The following is a 19,661-nucleotide window of genomic DNA, read 5'->3' on the forward strand; positions in this document are numbered from 1 at the left end:
TCTAATAATTTAAGCTATGCTGGCGGTATATTAACTCTTTTGAACTAGGCAAATATTTTTATGAATAGACTTTATTTTTTTAACAATTTTAGTTTTTATAGTAAAAATTTAGTGAAAAGTAGTTTCCCTTTGTACCCCAACTCTGCACCACAGCCTTTTCTTTTAACATTTTATTACTGTTTGTTACCATCAGGGAATCTGTATTCACACATCATTGTCACCCAAAGTTTATAGTTTACTTCTGAGATTCATTCTTTATCTTGTACATTCTTTGAGTTTGACAAATACGTAATGATGTGTATCTGCCTTTATAGTGTCATACAGAATAGTGCCAGTGCCCTGAAAGTCCCCTGTGCTCTACCTCGTCATTGCTTTTCCTTTTCCTCCCCGTGTTTTCTTCTTCCTGCCGCTCAGGCCCTGGCAACCATTGGTATTTTTCATATATCCATAGTTTTGCTTCTAGAATGTGGCGTAGGTGGAATGATACAGTATTGTAGCCTTTGTGGGTGGTTTCTTGTACTTAGTGATCCACATTCAAATTTCCTCCATGTCTTTTCATGGCCTGATAAAATAGTCCATTGTATGGATGTGCTACAGTTTATCCATTCATCTGTTGAAAGACATCTTGGTTGTTTCCAGGTTTGGGCGATTATGAATAAAGCTGCTATAAACATTCATGTGCAGGTTTTTTTATGGACATAGTTTTCAACTTCTTTGGGTAAATACCAATGAGTACAATTGTTAGATCGCATGGTAAGAATGTGTCCAGTTTCGTAAGGAACTGCCAGATCATCTTCCAAAGTATATATACCATTTCTCATGCCCACCAGTAATGAATGAGTGTTTCTGCTGCTCCACACTCTCACCAGCATTTGGTGGTGTTGGTGCTTTTAGATTTTAGCCATTCTATAAGAATTTTTATAAGGAAACCTTTTTTTTTTTTTTTTTTAACTGGTAGAACACAGTAGAGCCTGACAATCAGATGGTTTGTTTTTAAGATTTTGGAAATACATACAGAGTGAAATCCTATTTCCCCAAACATGAAATTCTAACTTAACAGAGCCCTTCCTTATGAATGGGGCTGCCCTTTGAGGAACTGTATTCCCAACCTCTCAAAGCTGAAGGTTTCCTGTTTTATATAAGACAAATAATGATAGACTTAATTTTAATAAAAGCAGCAAAGACTGCTGTTGCTGAGAATCTTCACCTACCAGAGCACCCAGAAGTCTGTTTCCTTACAGAACTTCTCTGCCTTGGATTCTTACCCCACCAAGGCCAGACCTCCCCAACATCCCTTGCTGACTGTCCCAGCTCCCTGGCAGTTCTTTCTGTGGGCAGTTCCACATCATTGGGACATAACCTGAGCAGCCAAAACCTGGGTTGTGGTGGTCACTGTTGTTCAGTAGCCTTATGTGTTTGATGGGTTTCAGGGATTAGCCTTCACTTCATCTACCATTTAGACCCTCCCCCTTTTTTTTTCAATGAAAACCTGTTTGTACCTTAACAGTAGACTTAAAACTATTTGGAACTCAAGGCATTTTAAATTAAAATGCTTTCACCTTACATGATAAAACCCAGTATAACCCAAGTAGCATTAAAAAGAAAAGATAAAATACTTCCCACTGTGGGGAGTTGGAGAAGGTAAATTAACTCTTACAGTGTATTTGCTATGCATGTATCACTTGTTTATCACTACTTTCCATGAGGTAGATAGTAATCACATTTTAGAAATTAGAAAATTGACACTCCATGAAGTTAAGCCATTTTCCCAAGTTTTAGGCAGTTGCTAGCATTCCAGTCAGGTCTGCCCCCAACACCCCTTTCTTTCCTCCATACCAAAATTTTTGTAGAGCCATATTTAATAACATTAGTTGAGTCACTGTTAAGTAACTGGTTTTAAAAAGTAACCACTTCAACATGAAACATGTTGGGGGACAAAGGAGATACTCTTTACCTTATGAGATAGATAGATATTCTAGAGAAGTTACATGTATTGTTGCCAAGAAAATAAAGATTACTTGTTTGTTGAATTGAAATGCCAGGTTATGCTCTTTCTGTAATGTTGAAGTATTACCTCATTTCTTATTCTGAGTTTGAGGTTATGGGGTGCTTCTTGCTAGTGTTATTTTCCTTCTACTTAAATGTTTTAATTTTCACTGTGGCTTTGATCTGTCGGATTTCTTTGGAATTAATGATGCATTCTTTGAAAAAAGAAAAGTACCGGTTTAAACGTCCACTTACATACTGGCTTACAAAGAAGGTAAGAGTGTGTTTTAATTAGGGATTGTTCTGTCTGACTGACCGTGTATGTTATAGAGTAGGCCAATCAGATATTTAGCAGTACAGAAACTCAGCCCACTGGCTTTCTTCATCATTTAAGAAACATTTATTGAGCTCTGGGATACTAGGGCAGTGTGGCTACAAAGAATAAGACAAAGTTTTTGTCCTCAAGGAACTTGCAGTTTAATGGGGGAAGCAGATAAGTAAGTACTCGATCTCACTTTCAGATGTTATAATGGAACAGTGCATAGTGCCTAGGGGGCATCTCAGAGGGCACTTAACCCAAATGGAGAAGGCCTGGAAAAGCTTCCCAGAGTTGAGTCAGATGAAGGAGGGGATGGAATGACAAAGCCTAAATTAAGGTAGTTACTTAGGTGCTGGGAAAACTTTAGATGGATTTCAGAGAGATTAGTACAGAATTGATCAATTAAAGCAAGGTTGTGAAGGAGAAGGTGGTTCAATAATGACGTCCAGGCCTTTATTAAAAGGGTGTCACTGTTCACTCAGAAGGGAAATGTAGGAGGAACAGATTTGGGGAGAACATGCACTAGTTAGTGCCTGTGAAGATGGAGGCAGAGATAGCCAGGAGCTGGTTGAATATGCAGATCTGGGGGTCAGGAAGGACCTCTGAGCTAAAGATGCATATCTTTAAAGTCATTAGCATTATGGAAGAGAGTTGAGATACTGAACTGCTTGAGAATATGCAGAATGAAGATAGAAAATGAGACTAGTAGAGGGCTAAGGATGGAACCTGGAAATGCAAACCCTGAAGTAATGGACAAAGGAAGAAGAAGCTGAGAAGATACACTCTGAGGGAGGCAGAAGCTGACCTTTACTGAAAATTTAGATAATTGTCCATTACATTTCATCCTGTGTATATAATTTTGAAAAACATGTGCAAAGCCAAAATTTGGGATCCCAGGAACTTAAATGTTATTCAAAACAGAGGATCGATCAAACAGTAGCCTGTGCACCCACAGACTGGACTGAATGCTCTGGAGGTGCTCCCACGAATAGTGGAACTCTGTCGGAAGTGGAACTCGAAGCAAAGTCTGTTTAAACATTGCCTACTTCACTGCAGTAGGGGTCCTTCTCGGAAATTTGCACAACCCCAGCAAGGTCGTGATTTCTGCCATTCAGATGAGTGGGCACTCACTGATGATTTCTTTATTCAGGCCATCTTCAGGGATGAAGACAAACAGCCCCAGACCTCAAAAGCTAACAGTTTAGTAGGCACAGGGCAGAGATCTACACAAAATCCCTATGATTCATTTCAGAATGAGTGCTGTGGGAGAGGCACAAACATTGCATAAAGTGGGGCCAAAGGTAGAATCTTTGAGGAGGAGATGACAAAACTGGGATTTGAAGGGTATGGCGGATATAGATATTTGTAAAGCAGTAAAGGGGAGTTCCAAATGGAGGCAAAATTAGTTGAGAGCCTAGAGCATGTTCAGGACTAAAAACTAGTCCGAAAGAACAAGGGGTGTATTAAAGGAGGGGGTATAATGCAGAATAGGGTACAAAGGCAGCCCTATACCAGGTTATGAGAAACTTAGAGATTATACTAAGTAACAGTAGAAGGCAGTCACTGAAATGTTGAAGAATTAGAAGAGCCAAGATGTGCTTCCCAAAGAATCTTCCTTTAAGCACATGTAGGATTGGTTGGTGGGAATGGGGTGAGTATTATGTGGAAGACATTAAGGTTTAATGTATGATATTTCAATAAGAATCTAGATTTAGAAGACTTTTTTAACTTTTTCTTTTATTCTTGGGGAATAGTGAGCATGGAAACCATTATTGAATGGCTTTCTTAGAAGCCCAATATGTAAAACCAAAAAATAAAACTAGCCAAACTCTGAGAAATTTCTGCCTGTGGTCCATGGAGCCAGTTGTTGAGTCTAGGAACAGTGACTTGGCAACATTTTGATCATCACAGAGAACTTTTGCTTTCACCCGCAATGGTCCCTGTGTTTTGAAAGATTTTTGTCTTTCAGGAAAGTTAATAAAAAGTTAATGGTTTGCATTTGTTTTATTAACAAAGACAATTTCCGGTCCACTCAAGTGTCTGAAGTGTCAAGTGTTTACAAAGCTGAGTTAGTAAAATTCCAGCCAAACCAAAGAAATACCAGAACTTAGTCTGGGGCACACAGCTGCAGGTATTTTGAAATGCTGAAAGTAACCCATGACCCATCTATTCTGACAAAAGAAATCTCACTGTTCCCCTTACTTCTGTGGATCCAGGAATCCAAGTTGAAGCTTATATGGCACACCTACTTTCGTGCCTCTGAGCTTTGTGGAATTACAAAGAATAATTGTAATCTTTCCTTGTCCAGAACTACTTTTCCCTTCAAATTTAACTTTCTTTTTTTATTGCAAAGAGTAATACAAGCTTGTTACAGAAAAATCAGAAGATATATATACCAGCAAAAATAACATCTAAAAAAATCTTCCAAATCTTTTTCTCTGCAAACATGCATACAAGCCTTTCTTAAAGATGGACTCTTGCTCTATATTGGTTTTGTAACTGTTTTCCTGCAACATTGTTTTTAATAGCTACATAGTGTTTCATTTCTAATTTTATAACTCATTTAACAAATGAATCCCTTATGATTGGACATTTGGGTTTTCAGCTTTCTGAAATTACAAATAGTTTTGCCTTGGGTATCCTGTAACTAAATCTTTATACACACCCTTAATTATTTCTTTGGGATGAATTCTCAGAAGAGAAATTGCTGGGTAAGCATACTTGACTTTCGGAAGGTGCTACCAAAGTGCCCTCCAGAAAGTTTAGTAGTAATTTATACTCCCGCCCAGGAGTTTACATTCTAAGTAGGAGTTAAGTTGCGTACAGGTGAAAAAGAAATCACTTTAGTGGTAGGAAATAGCAATGCTAAGTGCAAAATGACTAAGGAACAATTAGAACTGTCGGCTTTCAGAGGAAAGAGCTCACTTTTAATAGGGAGTTTCAGGTACCTTTAATGGAGGGTGAGAATTGGAGAAGGGTAAGCAGGAGGGAGGCGCCGCATTGACAGAAGGGCACAGGTGGGACACACAAGAGGGGTGTCTGATCCAAACAAGTGAGGGCCGTGTTTGAGGAGAGGAAGGGGGAACAGGAGGAAGGCTGTTGACGCAGCAGGTTGACTCCAGGTGTTCCTCCCTCTCTCCTTCCTCACAGGCTGTACTTACTCGGGGTGACGAGGCAGCTGCAAGTACCTGAAAAGTTAAAATGTTGAAACCAGGAAATCAAACCTCCTGAAAAACCTGTTCACTTTCTGGAAGAGTTTTGGGTTTTGGGTTTAGAAAATTTAGAAAGTAAGAAAGTTCTGTTCCATTTAAAATTCAATTAGTAATGTATTTATTAAGATGTTAAAATTGAATTCACATTTCAGTGTTAAATCCTTTTTTCTTCTTAATGATGAATAAATTGGTTCACACATTTACTTTGAGTATTGTGATGAGCTTTCGTGTAATCATTTTCACGAACATTTCAAAGCCATTGAGGTAACATTTCCCTGTTACTGTTGGTTCGGATTACATATTACAACATGATAATTTTCTTTTGTGTTTTGTTGTAGGATTAGTGCTTTAAATGACACACCAGACGTTACTAATTAAATCTCTTTATTAGTTGGATTACTGAAAGATAAGTAGTTCTGAATTCTTTTGCTTTGGTGGTTTTGTTTTTACAGCATCAGTGGGTGTTTAGTGCCCTGAGCCATACTTCTGCTTTTCAAGCTGTGTTTTATCCACCAGTATTTTTTACTGTTACAATGTTGAGCAGTAAGATGGTCCTTTTTGACACTGACTTCATAGATTTGAAGAATGTGGAGATAGTTTGACACTTTATGTCCCACAGAAATCCTGAAATAAAAATAAAATACAGAGCTCAGGCCCGGGCTCTTGGCCCTGTTGTGTAGGACACCATGTAGTTCTCAGTTCATACTGTGAGCCACCTTACCTCCTTCAGTTCAGTGGAGTAAACTTATTTCGTGACGAAAACTCACAGGTGTTACTGCCATTTCCCACCTGTATTGTTCCTTCTTCCAGCAGACCTATTTCCAGAATGTTCTACCACCTAATTGGTAAACTGTACTAATGCTGTGCTACCAGGGGGCAGCTAATAGAACTCTTTCGTTTGTTGTTTTTTTTTTTAAAGATTTTATTTATTTGACAGAGAGAGACACAGCGAGAGAGGGGACACAAGCAGGGGGAGTGGGAGAGGGAGAAGCAGGCTTCCGGCTGAGCAGGGAGCCTGATGCGGGGCTCAATCCCAGGACCCTGGGATCATGACCTGAGCCGAAGGCAGACGCTTAACGACTGAGCCACCCAGGCACCCAGCTAATAGAACTCTTGATTGAGAGGTACACGAGCCCCTTTCAGCAGTTGCAGAAAATAATTGAAGAACCAAGAAACTAGAACCCATTGTTATATACATTAGACTGTTAACAAATCCTAAAGAAGTCCCGGGTTTTCATTAGATCCAGGAACCTCCTGTTGAACATTAGCTATATATAGGGTCAGAACCCTTCTACCTGATTCATCAGGCTATAAGTAAAACAGAGGTTTCTAGTGCCACACATTTTCCCCCACCTTTATTGAGATATAATTGATATATAACATTGGGTGAGTGTAAGGTGTACACCATGTTATTTATACACTTACATATTGCAAAATGATTTCCACCCTAGTATTATTAGCTTACACCTCCATAGCATTACATAATTAGGTTTGTGTGTGTGTGTGTGTGTGATGAGAACATTAACCATTTATTATCTTAGCAACTTTCAAGTATCTAATACAATATTGTTAACTAGAATCACCATGCTGTACATTAGATCCCCAGAACTGGAACTTTGCACCCTTTGACCAACATCTCCCCATTGCCCCTACCCCCCAGCTCCTGGTAACTACTGTTCTAGTCTCTGCTTCCTGAGTTTGCCTTTTTTAGATTCTGTATATAAGTGGTATCATTACAGATTCCATCTTTCTCTGTCGGCTTATTTCACTTAACATGATGCCCTCAAGGTCCATCCATTTGGTTGCAGATGTTCTCATGGTTGAGTAATATTTCACTGTGTATATATAATACACCATATCATCTGTCCACCCATCTGAACTAAACACTTAGGTTGTGTCCATTTCCTGCCCGTTGTGAATAACATTGCAATGAACATGAGAATATAGACTTGTCTTCAAGATGTTGTTTTCATTTCCTCTGGATATATATACCCAGAATGGGGATTGGTGGATCATTTGGTGGTTCTGTTTTTAATATTTTTAGGAACCTCCATTCTGGTTTCCATAGAGACTATACTGATTGCATTCCCACTAACAGGGCACAAATACTCCCTTTCTGCTTCCTCACCAACACTTGTTATCTCTTGTCTTTTTGATGACAGCCATTCTACCAGGTATGAGATCGTATCTCATTGTGACTTTGATTTGCATTTCCCTGGTAATTAGTGATAATTGAGCACCTACTGGTCATGTGTAAGTCTTTTTTGGAAAAATGTCCATCCACTTTCCTCTGCCTAATTTTTTAATCAGATTATTTGTGGGTTTTTCTGTTTTTGTTTTTTTGCTATTGAGCTATATAAGTTCCTATATATTTTGGATATTAACTTTTTATCATGTATATGACTTGTAATATTTTCTCCATTTTGTAGGTAGCTTTTCATTTTTTTCTTTGGTTTCTTTTACTGTGCAGAAGCTTTCTAGTGTGATGTAGTCTAATTTACTTTTGCTTTTGGTGTCATATCCAAAAAATTATTGCCAGGACCAGTGTCATGGAGCTTTATCCCTATGTTTTCTTCTAGGAGTTTTATGGTTTGGAGTCATCTGTTTAAGTCTTTAATCCATTTTGTGTTAATTTTTGTGGAAGGGATCCAGTTTCATTCTTCTAAATGTGGTTTTCCAGTTTTCACACCCTTTTATTGAAAGAGACCATTCTCCATTGAGTATTCTGTTCCCTTGTCAAGTATTAATTGACCATATGTGCAAAGGTTTATTTCTGGGCTCTCTATTCTGTTCTGTTGGTCTTTGTATCTATTTCTATGTCAGTACCATACTACTGTTTTTTGATTACTGTAGCTTTGTAGTATAGTTTGAAATTAGGATGTGTGATGCCTCTGGATTTGTTCTTTCTTAGGATTGTGTTGGCTTTTTGGAATCTAGTGATTTTATATGAATTCAGGATTAATTTTTTCTATCTCGTGAAAAATGCCATTGGAATTTTCAGAGATTTCATCGAATCCAGAGATGGTTTGGGGTACTATGGGCCTTTTAATAATATTAATTCTTCTAATCTATGAATTGTGGGATGTCTTTCCATTTATTTGCTTTATTCAGTTTCTTTCATCAAAATTTTACAGTTTTCAGTGTACCAATAATTCACTTCCTTGATTAAACTTACTCCCAAGTTTGGTTTTGATGTTGTTGTGCATGGGATGCTTTTTAAAAATTTCTTTTTCAGATAACTTGCTGCTAGTGTAAAGAAATGCTATTGATTTTTGTATGTTGATTTTTGTATCATGCAACTTTACCTACTTTATTTATTAGTTGTAACAGTTTTTTTGGTGGAGTGTTTAGGATTTTTCTATATATAAAGTCATATCTGTAAATAATAACAAAATTACTTCCTTTCTGATTTGAATGCCTTTTCTTTTTCTTGTCTGCTTGCTTTTGCTGGGACTTCTAGTATATTGAATAGGAATAATGAGAGTGGGTGTCTTTTAGTTGTTCTGATCTTAGAGAAAAAGCTTTCAACCTGTAACTATTGAGTATAATGTTACCTGTGGCTTTTCATATATTGTTTTTATTATGTTGAGGTACATTCCCTCTTTACCTAATTTGTTGAGAGTTTTTATCAAGAGAGGATGTTGAATTTTGTCAAATGCTTTTTCTCTATTGAGATGATTATATGATTTTTATTTTTCATTTTATTAATTTGGTATATCATGTTTATTGATTTGGGTATGTTGAACCATCCTTGCATCCCAGGGATGAATCCCAACTTAATCATGATGTGGGATCCTTTTAATATGCTGTTGAGTTTGGGTTGCTAAGTATCTTGTTGATAATTTTTGCATCTGTATTCATCAGGAATATTGACCTATAGTTTTCTTTTCTTGTGTATTTTTACCTAGCTTTGACATTAGGTCAGTACAGTCCTTGTAAAATGTGTTTGGGAATATTCTCTCCTCTTCAGTGTTTTAGAAGAGTTTGAGAAGGAATGGCATTAATTCTTTTTTAAATGTTTAGTAGAATTCACTAGGGAAACCCTCTGCTTCTGGACTTTCTGGGAGGATTTTGATTACTGATTCAATCTCCTAATTCATTATTGGTCTGTTCAGACTTCCTGTTTCTTCATGATTCAGTGTTGTTAGGTTGCTATTTCTAGGAATTCATTCATTTCTTCTAGGTTATTCAAATGGTTGTTGTATAATTAATCCATCGTGGTCTCATGATCTTTTATATTTTCATGGTATCAGTTGTTAGGTCTGCTTTCTCATTTCTTACTTGGAGTCTGATTTCTTTTTTCTTGACCTAGTCTAGCTAAATGTCAGTTTTGTTTATCTTTAGAAAAAACTAGTTCTTGGTTTTGTTGGGGTTTTTTTCTTTTGTTTTTTGGTCTCTTATTTTCTGATCTTTGCATTTCATTGCTTCTGCTAACTTTGGACTTCATTTGTTCTTTTTTTAGTTTCTTGAGGTATAAAGTTAGGTTGTTTATTAGAGATCTTCCTTGTTTCTTAATGTAGGCTTTTAACACTATAAATTTCCCACTTAGAAATGCTTTTGCTTTGCATCTCACAGATTTTGATATTTTGTGTTTCCATTTCCAGAGATTTAAAAAAAAATTTTTTTTTAATTTCTTCTTTGACCCAGTGGTTGTTCAGGACTGTTATTTAATTTCTACATATTTGTGAATTTTTCAGTTTTCTTCTTGTAATTGATTTCCAGCTTGATACACTATCAATATGATTTTAGTCTTCTTAAAATTTTCTGAGAGTTGTTTTGTGACCTATCATGATCTGTCCTGCAGATTGTTTCATGTATGCTTGAGAAAAACATGTATTCTTTTGCTGTTGGGTGGAATTGTTAAGTCCATTTGGTCTAAAGTATAGTTCAATTTTAACATTTCCTTATTAATTTTTTTTTTTGTCTGGATAATCTAGCCATTTGTTGAAGGCAGGTTACTGAAATACTCTCTTCTTGTATTGTTGTCTATTTCTCCCTTCAGATTTGTTAGTATTTGCTAAATATATTGTGGTGCTCCAGTGTTGGGTGTATATACATATTTATGATTATTATATTCTCTTAGTGAATTGACTTCTTTATCATCATGTAATGATCTTTTTCATCTTTTGATTTTGGCTTATGGCATATTTTGTCTGATAGAAGTAATCAGCTACCCCTGCTCTCTTTTGGTTTCCACTTGCATAGAATATCTTTTTCCAGCCCTTTACCGTGGGACTGTGTGTCCTTAAAGAAGAAGTGAGTTTCTTGTAGGCAGTATATAGTTGGATCTTATCCATCCAACCACTCTATGCCCTTTGAGTGGAGAATTTAATTCATTTTAATTTGGAATAATTATTGATAGGTAAGGACTTAGTAATGTTATCTAACTCTTTTCTGGCTGTTTTGTTGTCCCTTGTTTTTTTCTTCCTCACTTGCTGCCTTCCTTTTTGAATTGATTTCCTACAGAGATATGCTCTCATTCCCTTATCTTTATCTTTTGTGGATCTGCTGTAGGTTTTTACTTTGGGGTTACAATGAAGCTTACATAAAACATCTTATAGATATAACAGTCTTTTTTTTTGTTATTTTTTAAAAATCTTCTTTTTTTTTAATTTATTTATTCATGAGAGACACAGAGAGAGAGAGGCAGAGGGAGAAGCAGGCTCCCAAGGAGCAGGGAGCCTGATGCGGGACTCGATCCCAGGACCCTGGGATCATGACCTGAGCCGAAGGCAGACGCTTAACCATCTAAACCACCCAGGCGCCCTAACAGTCTGTTTTATACTAATAAAGGCTTATTTCAATTGCATACAAAAACTCTATCTTTTTATTTCCGTCTTCTTACATTTCTGGTGTCACAATTTACCTCTTTTTATATACTGTGTATTCATTAACCAGTATTGTAGCTGTAGTTATTTTTAATACTCTTGTCCTTTAACCTTTATACTGGAGTTATGTGGTAAACACTACCATATTATAGAGCTAGCACTTTTTTTTGGTACTTGCATATTTTTTTATTTTATTATTTTTTAAAGACTTTATTTTTTTTATGTGAGAGAGAGAGTGAGCCGTCATGAGCAGGGGGAGGGGCAGTGGGAGAAGCAGACTTCCCACTGAGTAGGGAGCCTGATGTGGGCCTCGTTCCCAGGCCTCTGGGATTGTGACCTGAACCAAAAGCAGACGCTTAACCAGCTGAGCCACCCAGGCACTCCTGTGCTACCATTTTTTTTTTTTTAAGATTTTACTTATTTATTTATTTGAGAGAGTGAGAATGAGAGAGAGAGCATGAGAGAGAGAGAGCATGAGAGGGGGGAGGGTCAGAGGGAGAAGCAGACTCCCCGCCAAGCAGGGAGCCCGATGTGGGACTCGATCCCGGGACTCCAGGATCATGACCCGAGCCAAAGGCAATCGCTCAACCAACTGAGCCACCCAGGCGCCCCTCTACTACCATATTTTGAATTTATACTTACCTTTACCAGTATATTAGATAGTTTCATAGGTTTTCATGTACTGTGCATCCTTTCATATCAGCTTGGATTCCTTTAGCTTTTGTTTGTCCAGGAGAGTCTATCTCTCCATTTCTGAAGGACAACTTTGCTGGATAGAATATCTATTTGGAATTTTTTTCTTTCATATCATCCCACCTTCTCTAAGCCTGTAAAGTTTCTGCTGAGAAATCTGCTGATAGCCTTTTAGGAATTCCCTTGTCAGTTACAAGCTTCTTTGCTTTTGCTGCTTTTAAGATTCTGTCTTTGTCTTTGAATTTTGGCAGTTTTATTATAATGTGTCTTAGAGGAGATTTCTTTCAATTGAATTTGTCTGGGTACCTATGAGCTTTATAAACTTGGACATTCAAAACTCTCCACAGATTTGGGAAGATCTTGGCTATGATTTCTTTATATAAGCTTTCTGCTCCCCTCTTCTTGTCTCTTTCTGGGATTCTAATAATTTACAGAGTGTTTCTTTTGAAAGGTGTGTTGTAGATAATGTAGACTTTCCCCACTCTCATTCATTCTTTTCCCTTTGTTCGCCTCTGATTGGATAATTTCAAAGTTTCTGTCTTCTAACTCACAGATTCTTTTTTCTAATTGATCCATTCTGATGTTGATCCTCCCTTCTGAGGTTTTTATCTTATTCATTGTATTCTTCAGCTGCAGAATTTTTTTTTTAAATGATTTCTGTCTCTTTGTTAAACTTGTCATTTTCATACATTGTTTTCCTGGTTTTGTTGATTTTTTTTTTTTTGGTACCTCATTGAACTTCCTTTAAACAGCTATTTTGAATTTATTTTAAGATTTTATTTATTCATTTGAGACACAGAGATACAGAGAGAGAGAGAGAGAAAGCATGAGCAGGGAGAGAGGCAGAGGGAGAGGGAGAAGCAGGCTTCTCGCTGAGCCAGGAGCCTGATGTGGGGCTCGATCCCAGGACCCAGGGATCATGACCTGAGCCGAAGGCAGACACTTAACGATCTGAGCCACCCAGGTGCCCCTATTTTGAATTCTTTATGCAGTGAACTGTAGATCTTCATGTGTTTGAGATCAGTTACTGGAAGATTACTGTGACCTTTTGGTGGCATCATGTTTCCTAGATTGGTCACACTTCTTGAAGTTTTGTGTTGCTGTCTTCATATTTGTGGTCACAGTCACCTCCTTTAGTCTTGACTAACTGACTTCAAGAGAGAAATGCCCTCTGTCATCCTTAGGTCATCTTAGGGATTCTGAGGCTTTCTCAGACCTTCTGTGGACTCACCTGCTCCACACTTCTTGCTCTCTCTTGTGCCAGAATTTTTAAGCTTGTATGTCTTCTCTTGATCTTAAAACATATCAGGCCAAATGTTTACAACCTCCCTTTTGCTTTCCCAAGAATGGCACTAATGCTGAAGTGGTCTTTCTCTGACCTGCAGATTTGGGTCATGCTCCGTAGCTATCTGCCAAAGCTTACTCTCAGCACCGTCAGGAGCATGAACAGGAAGCTGGACATAGGTGTAAGGGGGTATGGGTGAGGCATACAAGTGCTGGAGGGTGCCCTTGGGCCAGTTGGAGGGATCTGTGTAGAAGGCATGTCCATTGGTTCATGGGTGGGGTTCTTGATGGAATCCATGACACAGTGAGTAGGATTCACATTCTTTTATTCTGAGAGTCCTGTCTGTCACTCTCCCAGCCTTTTCCTGCCTCTTGCCCCCAGCCATGCAGTTAATGATCTAATACTCCGGATGGAGTGAGAGAGAAATGGGCCTTTTGGGCAGCATTCCACCCAGCTGGGAAAGCTGGGCACTCACTTGCTCTAACACTCCACCATGGGAAAAATCATGGCTAAGATCTTTCGGCCCTCAGTTTTGCCATCTGGAGGGAGGGGTGATAGGAGTGAAGTCAAACTGTTCCTCTTACCCTCTCCAGTGTGTTCAAACTGGTACTTTTTTTTTTTTTCCTCCACTGGTGTGCAGAATTTACCCCCTGGAAAACTGGACTCCCACAAGAGCCCTCTCATCCATGGGTAATTGTTTAAGATGGTGTTCTCCCACTGCTGAGAAGAGCTGGAGCCAGTTCACAGCTGGGACTGTAGTCTAGATGCCTATTTCCCAAAGCATGGTTGGGTGAGACTCCTCTCAGGTCTCTTGGCATCGACTGCTGGATCCCACAGCTCCCACAGAAGCATTTTTGTCCCTGGGTGGATGCCACATGTTGTTGGGAGGGGACACGAACCAGGGATGTTTTGTTCAGCCGTGTTGCTGACCTCACTCTGTAGTACCTCACCATTTGGAGGAGGCGTTTTCTGAAGAGACCACATTGTGACCATATTTTGCTTTCTTGCTTTTCTTATGTTTCCTAGATTCATTACATTTCCCCCTTTGGGGTGAATTGCCTATAGAATATCTATATTATTGTTTAATAATTAATTTGTTACACAAATTACTACTTATTTGCTGTGGAAAGTAGGATAAAATACCTTTCTAGAATTTGAACTGGTCCACGAAGAAGCAAAGCTGCTAATTATGAAAATATTTGGGTTACATAAATTTCCCATTTTCCTTTTATTATCTGAACCAGCTATTTCCTGCAGGGAATGTAATGTTCAAGAGCACATTAACAAAATGCATTAGTAAAGCTCACTAATTAGGCTGTTTCTGATGAGCTGCTCTGAGATGCACTTGAAGTAACAAGCAGGGCAAAAATCAGTATTACCCTGTACCAAATCAACCATGTACCTAGTCTAGTGGGACTGCACAGGACTGGCAATACTCAAGCAGATTGACTCAATACTTTTTTTTAAGGCCCGTTTCCACTAAGAATTGCTGTCTTTGCTAACTGAATTCCCATTGTGGGGAACTCTTTCGAAAGATGTTCATCTCTCTGAGCACTGTTTCAAAATGCAGTTGTTTGTGGCTTTAAATAACCTTATAGTGCTGTCTAGTTTGTCTTTCTTCCAATGGTGAGAGAGAATGTCTGCTGAGTCAGAGCATTGGGCATTTCTGGAGGGGAAATGGGAAATTATTTATGGCTTTGCATCAAGCTGGTCATAAGTAGTGATGCTGATTAGACACATTCACTCATATCTAGGCGTACTTCTTAAGAAGTAATATACTCCATTGGAACTTGAGCAATTTGTTCTTTTTTGGAATACATCATATGCTTGGAATATAATATTTCTGTGATATTTCTTTTTATTGTATAACATCAATGTAAGAATTTATTTGAAAGGGAGTAGTTTATAGGCAGAAAGGAAATTAACAGGTATTGAATATTACGATGTTCTTGCTTTTATATAATTTCATGTAATTCATACAGCAGTTCTGCTAAGTAAATTATATAATCTTCATCTTTACAGATAAAGAGACTAAGGCTTAGAAATGGTAATTGATTGGCTAAGGTTTGACTGTTAGTGCCAAATCAGTGCTCTTTCCACAGCTAATTCTCTTCTTTCTTGTCTTCCAAATATTGACTAAAGCAAGTCAACTCTTTGCTTTCAGTAGCCTGACTTTGGAGCTGAATTTAGAGTCCTTCAGATCTGGGTTTGATTCCCCTGTTTATAATCTGGGTACAGTCATTTAATCATTGTAGAATGAAGCTAATGATCCCCGTACGAATGATATAATCTGTGTAAAGCATGTAGCACAGTGCCAGGCCATTAGTAAGCCCTTAACAAAGGGTCACTACTACAAAGACTACTAGAAGGGCTTTTTATTTTGCTTTAATCTTGCATCCAGTAATTGGGTCATCTTTGAACATGTTGATGATATCTTAAAACACTTTGAGAATGTTTTTACCTTTTCATCTGTTTTTAATGTATTAAGTGACTTCCTCTACCTTCAGAAACTAGCTTTATTTTTATGGTCTGTGCCTCAGGTGTATGCAGAAAACTGAATTAATGTTTGTTTGGGTTTTTTAATTGGAATATAGTTGACACACAATCTTACACTGGTTTCATTTGTACAACATAGTGATTCCACAACTCTATACCTTATGCTGTGCCCACCACAAGTATAGGCACCATCTGTCACTGTACAACACCATTACAATTCTATTGATTATATTCCCTATGTGGTGCCTTTCATCCCCATGAATTATTCATTCCAATACTAGAAGTCTGTACCTCCTACTGCCTTCACCCATTTCAGCTGTCCCTGCCACCTTCCCTCTGGCAACAACCAGTTCTCTATGTTTATGAGTCTGTTTCTGCTTTTTATTTGTTTTGTTTTTCAGATTCCACATACGAGTAAAATCATATGATATTTGTCTTTCTCAGTCTGCCTTTATTTCACTTAGCAGCATAATTCCCTCAGATCTATCCATGCTTTCAAAAATGGCAAGAGCTCATTTTTTTAATGGCTGAGTAATATTCCATTATATATATAATAAATATGCATGCTTCATCTTTTTTATCCATTCATCTGTCAAGGGTCACTTAGGTTGCTTCCGTATTTTGGTTATTGTGAATAATGCTGCAGTGAACATAGAGGTGCATATATCTCTTTGAATTAGTGTTTTCATTTTCTTAGGGTAAATACCCAGTAGTGAAATTACTGGATCATATGATTTTTCTATTTTAATTTTTTGAGGAACCTCCATACTGTTTTCCACAGTGGCTGCACCAGTTTACATTCCCACCAACAGTGCACAAGGGTTCCTTTTTCTCCACATCCTCGCCAACACTTGTTATTTCTTATCTTTTTGATACTAGCCATTCTGATACTTGCATTTCCCTCATAATTAGTGATGTTGAACATCTTTTCATTTGCCTTTTCACCATCTATATGTCTTTTTTGGAAAGATGTCTATTCAGGTCCTGTGCCCATTCTTAAATTGGACTGTTTGGCTTTTTTTGTGTTGTGTTGTAGAAGTTCTTTATATTTTTTGGATTTTAACTACTTATCAGATACGTCATTTGCAAATATCTTTTCTCATTAAGCAGGTCACCTATTGTTTTGTTGATGGTTTCCTTCACTGCAAAAGAATTTTGGTTTGATGTAGTCCCAGTAATTTATTTTGGCTTTTGTTTCCCTTGCCTGAGGAGACATTTTTAGAAAAATGTTGCCAGTGTCCCAGCGATCACTGCCTATATTTTCTTTAAGGAGTTTTATTGTTCAGGTCTCACATTTGGTCTTTAATCCATTTTGAGTTTATTTTTGTGTATGGTGTAAAAAAGTGGTCCAGTTTCCTTCTATCGCATGTAACTGTCCAGTTTTCTCAGCACCATTGATTGAGGAGACTGTCTTTTAATCATTGTTTATTCCTGCCTCCTTTGTTGCAGATTAATTAACCGTGTAAACTTGGGTTTATTTTGGGCTCTCTATCCTGTGATACTGATCTGTGTGTCTGTTTTTGTGCCAGTACCATCTGTTTTGAGTATTATAGCTTTGTGAGTACTATAGCTTTGTAGTTTATTTTGAAATTTGGCATTATGGATACCTCCAGCTTTGTTCTTTACAAGATTGCTTTGGACATTTGGGGTCTTTTGTGGTTCTATAGAAATTTTAGGATTATTTGTTCTAGTTCTGTGAAAAATGCCATTGGAATATTGATAGGGATTGCATTGAATCTGTAGATTGCTTTGGATAGTAGGACATTTTAATAATACTAACTCTTACAGTCAGTGAGCATAGAATATCTTTCCATTTTTGTCATCTTCAAATTTCTTTCATTGATGTCTTATAGTTTTCAAGATACAGGTCTCTTGCCTCTTCGATTAAATTTATTCCTAGGTATTTGATTTTTTTTTTTTTTTTTTGGTGCAATAGTAAATGGGATTGTTTTCTTAATTTCTCTTTCCGCTACTCCAATATGGAAATGCATTAGATTACTGTACATTGATTTTGTGTTCTGCAGCTTAACTGAATTCATTTATTTCCAGTAGTTTTTTTGGTGAAGTCTTTAGGGTTTTCCATATATAATATCATGTCTGGAAATAGTGACAGTTTTACTTCTTCCTTCCAATCTGGATGCCTTTTTTTTTTTCTTGTTTGATTGCAGCAACTAGTACTTCCATTACTATTTTAAATAAAAGTAGTGAGAGTAGAATACTGCAATAATGTTTGTTTTTCCAAGACTATATGTGGGTCTTAGATACAGATTTTAAATGGGGGAGGTTTACTTGATGTCTTAAATAATTCAATATTTGAGGTTCCGTTTTACTCATGATCTTTATATCACAGCTTAAAAAACAGGTATTAGTGTCTGGTGTCCTGATACCTGTGAGCCTACAGACTGCTACCTAAAGGATAACCTAACTTTAAATAGTGGCGGTTGATGTGGCAGGACAAGCACAGATTGCAGCCAGTCTACAGGCCATCAGTGTCCCCAAACTGTGGATAATATACCCATAGCTCCCTAAGATTGTGAGGATTGGACGAGACCTTGTGTACAAAGTACTCCACACAGTGGCCTGGTGCATAATAGGCCCTCTCCCCCCATCTGTTAATGGGAAGGGACTTAGGACACAGATATCCTGATGTTGTTACAGTTTCTTTCTCTCTTGAATAACAGTATCACTTTACCAACTATCTGTTTCTGGTAGTTTTGTCCTATTTGAAGTGTTTGATTTCATAATGGATTTAGTTATTTATCAAGTAAATCATTGGATTTGTTCCCACCAGTGATACCAAGAAGAAGCAGGGAATGAAGAAAAGGAACAACGGTGAAGTGGAAGACGTGGGACCCACTAGTCGTAACAGAAAGAAGGCCAAGTGGGAGACCTTAGAGCCTTTGGATACAGGCCTGTCTTTAGCAGAGGATGAAGAGCTGGTGTTACATCTTCTCAAAAGTCAAAGCTAGATACTCCGTGCTCTTCTCCGATTTGAAACCTCTGGTCATGAGGACAAGAAGTTGGAAAAACAAGTGGCTTCGGAACACTTAGGTGACATGAGTCCCACGCCCGAGGGACCTTTCCTTCAGACTGGAGTGATTCAATCTCTAAGCTTCTTTCACAGGACATGCTTGCACTATCCCAGAGCAAACTCAGAGTGCAGGTGGATTATATAATTTCTTGATCCCATTTTCCAGCATGTGTTCTGTTAGATTTTACCCATGAGTTCCTAGGTCTTGTCATTGGAGACGCTTCCTTTGTTTTACTGGCAACTTCTGGAGACCTTGTTTCATTGTTAGAAATTCCTCTCTTGCTTACCACACAGAAATTTCTATGTACTGTAAAACAAAATTGCTCACAGTTTTGATGTATTTAATATCTCTAAAGAGGCAGAGGATGATGGACCAGCCCTGAGAAAAGAGTATTTTTGAATTGCGACGATCAATAATAAACATATTTCCTATAAAGTATTAATGTTTTCATTGTGTTCAATAATATGAGAGCACTCTTGGGGGAAGGTTCCTGAGAGTAAAATGCTTGGCCAATTCCTGACAGTGAGTTTTTCATATTCTGAAATTAGCCTTCCTAAAGATACCGTTTAACTTACAGATTTCATAGCCATTTTTGAAATCTATAGAAGTCCTGAATCTGAAGACTGTGATCCAAAACCCGTCCCTCAGTGAGCATCCAGCAGGCTGTAGGTCTTCTGTAAGAGCCGTGTTCAGCTCACACCACAGAGCCCTACCCAGAGCTAGCTCCTCATAATGAGTAAGAAGCAGATCAAGCAAGAGCCTGTTTTTGGTTACAAATAACTGTCAGATTTTTTGTGGGGAAAGGAATCT

The 19,661-nt window shown here is 37.8% G+C and overlaps 1 protein-coding gene across 2 annotated transcripts in view; it reads left to right on the forward strand.

Moving 5' to 3' along the window:
• The window catches only part of DDX10 (DEAD-box helicase 10), a 267,172-nt gene extending 247,883 nt beyond the window's left edge, over positions 1-19,289 (forward strand). Inside the window, exon 18 of one of the 2 annotated variants that reach the window (XM_025893722.2) lies at positions 18,611-19,289. In XM_025893722.2, the coding sequence (XP_025749507.1) occupies positions 18,611-18,788 (178 nt within the window). In that variant the 3' untranslated portion in view covers positions 18,789-19,289. Of the gene's footprint in view, positions 1-5,455; positions 5,656-18,610 lie in introns of those variants that run through there. The other variant, XM_073903699.1, reaches the window with a different exon arrangement.
• Positions 19,290-19,661: the final 372 nt, after the last annotated feature.

This window comes from Callorhinus ursinus, unplaced genomic scaffold (genome assembly GCF_003265705.2).
Source record: "Callorhinus ursinus isolate GAN/ISIS: 27379988/994484 unplaced genomic scaffold, GSC_fseal_2.0 scaffold19, whole genome shotgun sequence".
In the NCBI taxonomy this organism is placed as follows: domain Eukaryota; kingdom Metazoa; phylum Chordata; class Mammalia; order Carnivora; family Otariidae; genus Callorhinus; species Callorhinus ursinus.